We start from the raw sequence: 12893 nt of genomic DNA on the forward strand, positions 1-12893 counted from the left end.
GATATATTTGTATTAGGGTTGTCTAGGGAAATAGAATCAATTGTGACAGCTAGCAAATCCAACATCTACAGATCAGGCCAGATGGCTGGAGACCCAGGAAAGAGCTAATGTTGCAGTTTGAGCTCAAAGGCAACCTGAAGGCAGCATTCCCTCTTCCGTGGAGGACCTGAGTCTTTTTTCTCTTAAGACTTTCAAGTTGGGGCGCCTGGGAGGCTCAGTCAGTTGAGCGACTGACTTCGGCTCAGGTCATGATCTTACAGCTTGTGAGTTCGGGCCCCGTGTCGGGCTCTGTGCCGACAGCTCGGAGCCTGAAGCCTGGTTCAGATTCTGTGTCTCCCTCTCTCTCTGCCCCTAACCCATTTGCATTCTGTCTCTGTCTCTCTCAAAAATAAACAAACATTAAAAAAAATTAAAAAAGAAAAGACTTTCAAGCTGATTAGATGACATCCACACACACCACTATGACTAATCAGCTTTACTCAAAGTCTATTGATTTAAATGTTGATCTCACCTCAAAAATGCGTTCACAGAAACATCCAGAGTAAAGTTTTAGCAAATATCTGGGTACCACAGTGTGGCCAAATTGACAAAAAATTAACCATCACAGTGACACGCCCAAAGTAAGATGTTTGTGGGAGGTGGTGGGGGCGGGTTCTGTGTTTTCTAGTATAAGTTTTTGTGTCATAGTAGAATGACAAGTGTTATGTCTGCTTTATTTTGGGTCTTCTTTTTTCTCTTCTGCCAGCAACTTTTGAAGCTACCAGAACTTGTGTGAATTTCAAAAACCCTAACCGAAACAAAACGAAACATAACAAAACGAAACAGTAATTACCAAAGCAAAACACGGATTCCAGGCTCAATTAATGCTATGGCCATCAAATGTATGCTCTTACTGATGACATAATTGCTTAAAATATAATTCAACCATCCAATATTACTTTAAATGCAATCATGTTCTAATCTATAATAGGTTCTAGAGACACAATTATAACTGTTCGTTTTTGAAATTCACCAAATTTTACTAATATTGTGTGTAATATAGATCAGCGTTTGACATACAATAAATCGTTTGGAAGAAAAAGCCCTTGAACTTACAATTTCACTGATTTTTATTAGTCTGCCAATCTTGAAATATCAGAAACATTAACAATCAAATCTCCAGCACCGGGGACAAGTAATCACTTGGTCACTTTTTTCAGCTGTTTGCTTTACTCTGGGTACCGAATGGAAAATGTAATGAACAAATGATCGTTATCATTAGGCACTCTTTGATTATGGGAGTGTGATGACGTGTTGCCGGTCAAGAAAATCCTCTTCCTCCTCCTCCTCCGTGCTGCTTTCAGAAAGTGTCAGCAAAGACTGAATTTCAGTATCTTTTTCAGAAGAGCTGGAAATACATTAAAAGATCAATACACAATATACAGAACCAGGTTTCAACTCTTCATTCATCTTCTGATCAATACTACATGCATTGAAGTCATTGGAGGCAGGCAGATGTGAGGGGGCTGTCTCCAACTGGGGCCATAATTTTCAATGTGCCCAATATACCAAGCCTCCTTTTAATGAGAAATTCTCATCATTCTCCCTCTCCCGAGAAATAAAGCCACAGTGGAACCAAGGGGAGACGATTTTATGCTCTCTGGTTGTATCTTTCACTGATGATTCAGAAGGCACTTCAGAAACTTGCCGAGCCACAGGTCATCATTAAGAACATTCATCATTACATTGGCTGTGCAATAGAATCCCAACGAATAGATTGCCAAATAAATCACCTTTTTTGCGTACTGTAAATTAGGACTATGTGGATAGCCAATCAAGATATGCCAAAACCAAATTTAATGGCAGCAATTATTTAGTTATTTTATCTTGTTACATTTTACTGTGGAGAAGAACTGGTAGAAAGTCTAGCATACAGGTGTCAGGTCTAGGGAAGGAAGTAGTGTGGGGGAGCAGAAAGGAGTTTGTGTAATTCAGATTTTTTTTTGTCCAAGTTATCTAGAATTTCAGCCCATGCTATGCCACTAAATAATATAAAATACTTCATCCTGTGATAGGTATCTTTTTGGATTCTTTTTTATGACCCACAGAGGCTAAATCATCAAGTTCCTAAACTCTGATCTGTGGGTTAGGGCAGATCTGACTGAGATAAAAATTTTCAGTGGTCTAAGAAGGGAAAATAAGGACAAGGTAAGGACTTTTTCATGACGTTTTTAATTTTAAAGAACTGCTTTATTCTGTTTGTGCCCCTTATATTTTTAGTATTAAATGTCCTTTCTTTTATGAAATGATGCTGAGAGTATGTGGTAGGTTTAGTTACTTTGTTTTAAAAGAGATTTTTAGGGAAAAAATAGCAACTTTATATTGATCTCTCTTTTTAAAAATGGAAGTGGTGTTAGAAATGCAAAAATCCAAGGGCCACAGCTAAATGATTTTCTCTTTTAGAAAGATGGAATAATAATGGACTCTTGATTCCCTTTTAATGCAATATTAGATTTCAAACCAATCAAAGGAATTTACAGTTCAAGGGACTTTCTATTTTACATTTATCTTAATCCTTCTACAAGGATCCTTCCTCCCTTTTCAAGAAATTCCAGCACGTCAGTAATAGACTGACATGATAAACTACTTTTTTGAAGCATTAGTATAACCTATGTTCTTTTCAAATTGATCAACCCTAAATGTTTTTCATGTGAGGAAAGAATGAAATGACTTAATTTAAAATATGCTATCATTAACAATCTTGACCTAATTTCAAGAAAGAATCTTCTCGACATTCTATTCTAAAAGTTTTATTCACATTGAGTAAGATTCTATTAGTGCAAAGTGTTTGAATTTATTAAGTTAATTAATGCAAGTAAAGCAACTGTTTTTCAATATAAGAAGAAATGCTGAAGGATTATAAAATTCCAAATATCTTTTCGTTTTTCTGACATACATTGTCCAGCAGAGAATTATCTCTTCACATTAAAGCAACAACTTCATAAGCCTTCTACTAAATCCTTATAATACGTCGACAAAGGACCCAAATATTTTACAGAGAATGGCCATATAAAGCACCCATGTGAGTGCAATCTTTTTTCATATAGTAAAGATAACTATTTGGGGCTTGTCAAAAATTTCACCATGTATGCTATCATTACATATGAAGTGCTGGCTTAACCTACCTCTGTTCCTCAACTCCACAGAGGCTTCCGGCACTTGAGCTCTTAAGGAAATCTCCGGTAGTCTGACTTATGTCCAGCAAGTGATTGTTGAAGGCTGGTAACTCTTCTGAGGTTAGACTGTAAAGTTTTTCTGAAGGATCTGAAACATTTTATGTCAGCACATAAATTCAAGACACAAACACAGCATATGGTGCTGAAAGTTTACCCAGCATAAACTATAAGCATTACAAAGAAGGTCAGTACAGATTTTTAATCACCTCAATTTTCTAGTATATGCGGGATGAGCAGAATATGAAGAAGGTTTGCTCTGAGCTTCTAAATTAGGGCATGGGTATCAAGTCACCTTAATCAGATGGATTATGTTTTTGTTTTTGTTTTGGGGGGGGGTTGCCCCAATTTGTTTTTAATTTATTGAGATATAATTGACATGTAATATTGTGTAATTTTAAGGTGTACAAGATGTTGATTGGAACATTTATATATTGCAAAATGATTACCACCATAGTGTTAGCTAACACATTTAAGAGCTACTCTCTTAGCAACCTTCAGGTATATAATATTATTAGCTATAATCACTATGCTGCACATTACATTGCAGAATTTGTTCATCTTTTAACCAAAAGTTTACACTATTTGACCAATATTTCCCCATTTCTTCCACCCCCTAGCCCCTGGTAACCACTATTCTAGTCTCCCTCTCTGTGAGTTTGAGTTTTTTTAGATTCCATATGTAAGTGATATTATATAGTATTTGTCTTTCTCTGAGTTATTTCAACTAACCTAATTGATTTTTAAATATATACTACACTTAAGACAGTGTTAAATGTCCTGAGAATTTACAAAATTGCAAAGAAAGTCACAGGTTCCTCTTTTAAGGCTAGAATATCGTGCAAGTCTTCAATTTGCCAGAATGTTAAACACCTTATTGTTTATTTTTGTCTTCTAAGAAATAAAAGCTTTACCCCCATACAGTCTGAGGTGAAGGTTACTTTTGGCAAAGCTACCCTTTCTTTTTCTGCTTCCTTTCTTTTCTGCTACCCTTTCTACTTTCTGCTTTGTTTGGATAGATAATAACTATTTGTATGCGAAAGGGGAGAAGACTTAAATCTTTTACATGAAGCAGGCCTATGGTTTAGCTCATGTAAGGGCAAACAGTGCAAGTTAAATAAGCAAATGCATAAGCAAACATATTTTATATAAACTACCAAAAAGTCAAGTACAAAAATAAGTATGATTGCTGTATTAGAAAGACCATGATGCCTTCTTTTCATCATTGATGAAGTTGGAAGAGCCATCTAACTTTTACCTAAGGTTATGGTGGCATGACTTTTAAAACTGTTAAAATTACCGGGTGCTACTTTTCCCCTTACTCTGATGAAAGTGCAAGCAAATATTCTCCTGATCACAAGGCCCACACTCCAAACTATGTGTAACATTCACCTGGACTGAGAGAATTATGATTCTATGATTATGATTACGATTATTTCTTGGATAGTATTTACTTGACGTTTTTGAGAAAGCAGACATTCCCCTGCTGGAAGAAACTTCGATTATTCCTGCTGCAAGACAGTCCTCAATACATTTACAACTGGAAATGTCCTTAAATTTATTTAGCCCAGTGACTTTCAAATTATGATACCTGGAGAAATACAGTCGTCTTGGGGCTGAGGCTCCTGTTCCACAACCCCAAAATCATCAAAATGGCTTTACTCGTTCTGATTTAAATTTGGAGCTCTGTATAAGACTAATTTTGAGAAAAACAAAAAGATTCTTCACCTAGAATTTTTATTCCCTCCCCAGTTGTTGGAGATTAGGAAACTGAAGGTCCCCGAGACACTGGTTGCTTCTTGGAAGTCACACAACCAGAGAAGAAGAAATGCAACTAGCCCTAAGCTCTTCTAGCTCAGCAACGTCGGAAATCTCTATATCTCAGAATCTCATTCTTTAGCGTGGACTTCTATTTTCTCTTCTCTTTTTCCACAAGGTAAAAAAGACAGGTATGCAGAGCACCCTCACTTGCCCCAGTGATAGGGACTGTTACCCGCGAGAAAGCAATCAATTCAGGATTTGCAACTGGTGCAACTACAGAACTGAAACTCAATAACGACTCTTAGATCTAAAGAACACCACCAGGAGAGGTATCCGACCTCTGCAGGGCAGTTCAGTCCTGACTGAGCAGAGCTAATTCGGATGGTCTAGATAGAATGGGCCTACTTTTATATAATTGTTCATTCTCAAAATGATATTTCCAAGTACCATGTGAAGTTAAGAGGGGCAAAGGTGACATCACCTGATTTTCAAGGCAGGGAAAAATAAAACTGCCTATGAAAACTCTATTGTGGGTTAGTGTTAAATCTAAAAGATCAATTATACAAAAACCTAAGATTTTCTAATATAAAACCAGGGAAGACTGGAATGACATTTATAGTGGAAATTCAGCTGTTATAAATTTACTTTATAACTGTCTAGAAAGTGGACTATTGAGGAATGGATTGAAGTTAAGCCTTTTTCTATCCCTGGAGTAATAGTGTATGTTCTCTGATCATTGAAGAACCTCTTAAATTCGATAATAAAGAATGGCAAAGGGGAAAAAAATGACTAAATATAAAGTTTTAAGGTGTATTTCTAAAACTCAAGTCATTTAAAATATACACGTAAAACTTTATTCTACAGGGAAATGAACATTTAGATGAGTAAAAGAAATGAAGGAAAGAAAAGTGGGAACAAAGAGACAGGATAAAAACTTCAAAGAACAGACACAAAGCAGACAGGTTACGTTCCTATAGGGAACCCAAATCACCACCACCACTACCATCTAAAGGACTATTAGCAGAGATACCAATGACATCCCAGTGTTTAGGAGGCTGTGACAACCAGGACACTTACCCTGTAACCTGTGAGCCCCCTCCCCAAACCTTCAGACTTTTGTTTTTCTCTCTCCATCTCTTCCCTTCTGCCATTGTGTCTCGCCTTGTTTATCCCTTCTTACCTTCTTCCTTTTACCTTCTCCCTGCCCACACCCTCTGCCTCTTATGCAGTCACAATACTGATTAGGAGTAAGGATTTCACATTAGTTAAGTGCACTGTGGTAGGGTGGTGAGACAAAGGAATATGGGGCAGACTTGCCCAAGTTCGTGCCTGGTCTCTTTTGAGCACCCAAGGGAGACCCTGGGTAGTTATTACGTCACCTAGAGCCTCAGTTACCGTATCCACGAAGGGGAGATTAAAAATCATACCTGCTTCGTTTGCCTTCACAGAGTAGTTATAAAGATCAAATGAAGCAACATTACATATAAAACAAGTAGTGATTATTACTCATTGAATGGCTTCATATTCCTTATGTCAGAATTTTAAAAAATATGTTGACTTTCATTTATATGTGGCACTCATTTTTTTTCTTGAAATTGAAAGGTGACCCAAAGCAAAAAGATTGCCATTCCAGTCCATCTTAACCTCTCTTTACAAGGGTTACTTACTTAATCTGCTAACTATAAACCCTGATTAGCCCCCATACAGTGTAATATCTTACTTGATGGTCAACTTACGAACAGAGGCTCCAATTATTCACTATCTCACTTTTTTTTGCTCCAACAGTATAGCTACATCAGTTAGTATCAGGTAGATTTTTAGTCTTTCTTATTTAAGAAAATTACTTTCCTCTTTTTAATTGCTTGGCTCAGTTAACTACTGTGGACTTATACAAACATAGGATTACCATGGGAATTTAAGTCTTAAAAGTACAAACCCTTAAACCACAAGTCAGAATAAGTTTGAACAAATGAATTATTTTTAACTAATGAAAACATGAATGCCTTAATGTGCATTATTACTGATACTTTCTCATACTACATATCTTCTGATGTTTCCCAAATATCTTCAGGCTATGACAATATTCAAAAGTTGACAAAGCGACTTGGCAAGTAAGTTATATGGTCATGTTGAACCTACTAAGGAAGTGATGATAGCTTTATTTACAAACATATTTGTGGAGGAAATAATTATATGGAATGAGCTAAAGCTAACTATCACCCTCACGGTGGCCCAGAAGAAAACATCATTGTAGAATGAAAACAGCTTTTAGATGTTTTTGACTAAAAATTAGACTTACCAAGAGAACCTTACCTATATTGTATGTGGAAAGTACCAACCACTGGTTCCTTAAACAATTTAAGTTTCCTTTTCAGGATTTACTCTGTGCTAAGCAATTAACTCTTAAGAGAGAATGTGTGTGTGTAGAGAGAGAGAAAGAGAAAGAAATTTTTCATAAATATAATATTTAATATATCATTAAATTCAATCATTGAACAATTTTATGATAGGGCCTATTGTAGCCGTCTTTCATACACAGAAACTGATGCAAAGTGAGATTGTGAAAGTCATTTGCCCAATGTCATGAAGCTAGGAGGTAGAGGTTTCAAATTTCAAAACCAGGCTCCTGGACCCAGAGCCTGGCTCAAAACTGCCAGGCTTTCCTGCCCCCATCTCCTGATTCAGCAGGAAGTTGGTCTGCAACCTGTACACCTGTCCTCTACCCCCGCCCGCCCATTTGCCTGCCCTGCCTGCTTCTGAAAGGGCTCTCATATCAGCCACAGCAATCTGAATGGGGAAACATTTCACTGAATATAGTTATTTGCTGTCTTTTCTTCTCCCAGTTGCCTGGCGCAGTTGTTTTCCAGAGAAGTTAGAGGAAATGGATGTATCCTAGAGCTAAGAGAAAACAAGTCACGTTTGCTGCTCACAAAATGTCAGCTTTCACAGGGATGTGAACACATTTACATTTGTATAAGAGTCAAATTGTGTAGCTGTGTGTCTGTGCAACCAAACCTCATACGGAGTTTTTCCAGGCTGCACCATAAGTAGTGAAATGTGGGTGGGATTTTTCTGCCCATTGATACTAAACACAATACAAAAGCCTTGTACAGAAACCGTGAGTTTTCTGGAATAGCAGCTGATGACACCACAGCATCTATCACCTCACTGACTGTTTTGTTGGGTCTGATGTGCCACCCTCTTCCTTCCTAAGCTCCAGGTGAATGTCTCCAAAGCTGTGCACTCATCCAAAGCCAATCTTCCCGAACATAAAGAGAGCTGTCCATGGGTCAAGTGTGTGTAAGTGATTTAGTTCTGCTCCTGGACCATCAGAAAAGCCCTGGTGGTTCACAGGCCACACAGCGTATGCTGCCTTCATATACGAAAAGTTATGCACTCTAGTGAAAATACTGGCATCAGTATATGGAAAAATGAGTGGCAGAGGGAAAAAGTGAAGTATGTAAAAACAAAAGTGGTAAAGGAAATAGGGAAGCTGGTGGTTAGAAACAAACACAAGAGACTACTGCTTGTTAAGTCTGGTGTTTCATTTGTAAATAATGGAACTCACCAATTTATCAAAATAAGAAACCCTTCATTTTCTGATTAAAAGCTGTACGGTTATCCTTTTAGATCTAGTTCAGGCCTGTCATGCTTCATTTTAGAATTAGTCTTTAATGTGAGAATTACCTCCAAGGAGACTTACATTTGATTTTTAGTATTTTAGAGGTAGGCAAATGGATTGGGTACAGATGGATCACAGACTCTCATCCCCCAACCCATAATGAAATGAATAGGAAAGGCAGAAGAACTAAACTAAAATAAAATCATAAAAGGAATCGGACAAAGAAAGGAATGTAAGTCGACATAATAAATTTCAACAAGGGACAACCAAATAAAGACTCTCTGTGGTGTAGCTGGGTGCCACTGCCGTCCATTCACTTTCTTCCCCAGCTGATACGAACACTAAACTAGTAACAGGAAAAGGAGAGTCATCGAAAGCACTGACAAGTCTCACCAATACCACACCAATTTGGAGAAAAGTAGGTGAAGGGGAAAGAAGAAGAAATAATTTGAAATATTTGTAAAACCCCTAAGTACCCACTGGAAGATCTTAGCAGAGGCAAGAAAATTACAAACCTGCAGGTGTCCCCACAGGGACAGAACACAGCTGAAACCAGGTGCAATGAAATTTAATGTAATCAAGAAGAAGACTAGCGAGCCCAGGCCTTCCAATAAAGGAGGATAAGCTCCCCAGCCCTTCATCGATCCTCCCATGCCTTTGAGCTGGCAAGATACAGAAAACAATGCAATAACCAATCCACAAATAGTAGCTCCAAAGGGAAGACTGACATACCTTGGTACAGGTGGACAGCATTTTAGGGAAAATGTAATCTCACTATATCAGAAAAGAACATATGAGCAAAGCTGCCCACGATAAGTATGAACACATAAGATACAAAGAAATGACAGCAACTAGCTATGCAGATGAACAAACTAGAATCCAAGAATCCATGGCATGCAAAGAATGATTAAATAAAAGATCAATCTGGTAGAAAACAGATCAAGACCATAAGAAAATTCCCCCATGAGTCCTTTAGCTACAAAGGAAAGAATGAAAATGATATATATTTTTTAAAGTGTAAAACTGGGGCACCTGAGTGGCTCAGTCAGTTAAGCATCCAACTCTTGATTTTGGCTCATGAGTTGGGGCCCTGCACTGAGCTTGTGCTGTCAGTGCAGAGCCTGTTTTGCATTTTCTCTCTCCCTCTCTTTCTGCCCTTCCCCAGCTCATGCTCCCTTTCTCTCAAAAATAAATAAATTTAAGAACAGTGTAAAATTGTTAAGGAGCCAGTCTAACATGGTGGTGTAAGAAGACCCTGAAGTCACCTCCTCCCATGAACTCACTGAATCTACAGCTACACAATTCCTCCCAAAGAACTGAGGGCTGAATGAAGAGCTTTTGCACAATAAATAAGAGGGAGACCACACAGAGAAGGGCAGGACATAGGGATATAGTCATGAAGGGAACCCCATCCCCAGTGTGGCAACCTGCAGTGGGGAGGAATATCTCCGAGGGATCCATGTACATACTCTCTCACCTTGGGACACATGGAAAAACAGTGGTTTAAAAGGCAATTTGACTGAAAGTGAAAGAAATCTATTTACTAACCTCAGTGCATCTGCTAAAAGGTGAGAAACTTCTAGAAATCACTCTGGGGTTGAAAGGACCAGCAAGTGCCATTTTTTTTTTAAGTTTATTTATTTTGAGAGAGAGAGCACACATATGTGGGGGATGGGTGGAGAGAAGGAGAGACAGAATCCCAAGGAGGCTCCATGCTGTCAGCGCAGAGCCCAATGCAGAGCTTGAAAACAAACCATGAGATCTTGACCTGAGCCAAGATCAAGTGTCAGACACTTAAGTGACTGAGCCAACCAGGTGCCCTGAAAGTGCCATTTTTTATGTTCCCCCTCCACCTTGATAGCACAGACAAAAGCAAGGTCCAGGTAATATAGTTGGCTTGCTAGAACTGACCCAACAAGCCCGGGCCCCTAGCTTAGAACAGCTGCAGCCATGTCCCCAAGACAACCCCACCGTGGTACATCCTGGGCCAACTCCACTCATGGGTATGGAAGGAATGCACCTCAACATAAGAAAAATCATATATGACAAACCCAAATGTTAACATTATACTCAACCATGAAAAGCTTAAGATCAGAAGAACAAGGATGCCCACTGTTACCACTTTTATTGAACTTCCATGTTTCATTCAACATATTCAACATTGGAAGTCCTAATCACAGCAAATAGGCAAGAAAAAGAAAAAAAAAAGTCACCCACATTGGAAAGGAAGAAGTAAAATGCTCACTATTTGCAGATGGCATGACACTGAATATAGAAAAACCAGGATTCAACCAAAAACTCTAAGAACTAATAAATGAATTCAGTAAAGTCACAGGATACAAAATTAATATACAGAAATCAGTTGCATTTCTATACATAGTAAAAAGATATCGAAAAGAGAAATAAAAAATAACCCCCATTTACAATTTCATCAAAAATAAAGTACCTAGAAATAAATTTAAGGAGGTGAAAGACCTGTATTCTGAAAACTGTAGGATACTTATGGAAGAAGACAGCATAAATAAATGGAAATATACAACATGCTCATGGATTAGAAGAATAAATACTGCTAAAATGTCCACTCTACCCAAAGCAATCCAAAGATCCAATGCAATCTCCATAAAAATACCAATGGCATATTTATAAAACTAGAACAAAGAATCCTAAAATTTGTATGGAACCACAAAAGATCCCAGATAGCCAAAGCATCTTGAGAAAAAAGAACAATGCTTCAGGTGTCACACCTTTTGATTTCAAACTACACTGCAAAGCATGGAAACAATAGGTCAATAGAATAGAACAGAAAGCTTAACATATACATGGTTAATTGAACTATGACAAAAAAGTCAAGAATATACAATGGGGAAAAGACAGTCTCTACAATAAATGGTACTGGGTGGACAGCTACACACAGAAGAATGAAACTGCACCACTATCTTAAACCACATATGAAAATAGATTAAAAATGGATTAAAGACTTGAATGTAACACCTAAAATCATAAGGCTCATACAAGAAACCATAGGCAGTAAACTCTTTTACACGGGTCTTGGCAATATATTTTTGGACTAGTATCCTCAGGCAAGGGCAAGAAAAGCTAAAATAAACAAATGAGATTATATCAAACTAAATGGCATTTGTACAGCAAAGGAAACCATTAACAAAATGGAAAGGCAACCTACTGAATGGGAGAAGAATATTTGCAAGTCATACAGCCAATAATGGATTAATATTCAAACTACAAAAAGAACTTACACAACTTAGTATCAAAAAAGCAAACAACATGGGTGGCTTAGTCAGTTAATCATCCAGCTCTTAGTTTTGGCTCAGGTCATGATCTCATAGTTGTGGGATGGAGCCCTGCATCAGGCTCTGTGCTGACAGTGTAGAGCCTGCTTGGAATTCTCTGTCTGCCTCTTTCTCTGCTCCTTTCCCACTCTCTTCCTCATAAACAAACAAACAAACATTTTTTAATTAAAAAAAAGCAATGCATTTAAAAAATGAGCAGGCCTGAACAGACATTTCTCCAGGAAGACAAACAGAAGGACAACAATCACATGAAACGATATGCTCCATATCACCAACCATTAGGTAAAGGCAAACCAAAACCACAATGATATACTACCCATCAGATTGGTTATTATCAAAAAGACAAAAAAAAAATAACAAGTGTTGGTGGGGACATGGAAAAAAGGAAACCCTTGGACACTGTTGGTAAGAATGTAAATTGGAGCAGCTACTATGGAAAACAATACGGAGGTTCCTCAAAAAAAGTAAAAATATAACTACCATACAATCCAGCAATTCCATTTCTGGATATTTACCTGAATAAAATGAAAACACCAGTTCAAAGAGATTATCTGCACCGCTATGTTCATTGCACCATTATTTACAATAGCCAGAATACAGAAGCAACCTGAGTGTCCATGAATATATGAATGCATAAAGATGTGAGATACACACACACACACACATACACACACACCAGAATATTACTCAGCCATAAAAAAAGGAATGAAACCTTGCCATTTACAACAACATGGAGGGCAAATACTACATGATTTCACTTATATGTGGAATCTAAAAAAAACAAAACAAACGCATAAAACAAAACAGAAACAGTTTCATAGATATAGGAAACAAACCGTTGGTTACCAGAGAGGAAAGGAGTGGGAGGAGTGAGCTAAATAGGTGAAGGGGATTAAGAGGTACAAACTTCCAGTTATAAAATAAACAAGTCATAGAGATATAATGTACTCCATAGGGGATATAGTCAATAATATTGTAATAACTGTGTGT

The 12893-nt window shown here is 37.7% G+C and overlaps 1 protein-coding gene across 4 annotated transcripts in view; it reads right to left on the reverse strand.

Moving 5' to 3' along the window:
• Positions 1–1085: 1085 nt before the first annotated feature.
• Positions 1086–12893, reverse strand: part of ZBBX (zinc finger B-box domain containing) — a 119659-nt gene continuing 107851 nt past the window's right edge. For all 4 annotated transcript variants that reach the window (XM_040480672.1, XM_040480670.1, XM_040480671.1 and 1 more), the window contains 2 exons: positions 3165–3303; positions 1086–1387 (listed from right to left, as the gene is read on the reverse strand). In XM_040480672.1, coding sequence (XP_040336606.1) covers positions 1273–1387; positions 3165–3303 — 254 coding nt within the window. In that variant the 3' untranslated portion in view covers positions 1086–1272. The remainder of the gene's footprint in view (positions 1388–3164; positions 3304–12893) is intronic.

The sequence above is a fragment of the Herpailurus yagouaroundi genome, unplaced genomic scaffold (genome assembly GCF_014898765.1).
Source record: "Herpailurus yagouaroundi ecotype Mexico unplaced genomic scaffold, PumYag 159, whole genome shotgun sequence".
Classification (NCBI taxonomy): Eukaryota; Metazoa; Chordata; class Mammalia; order Carnivora; family Felidae; genus Herpailurus; species Herpailurus yagouaroundi.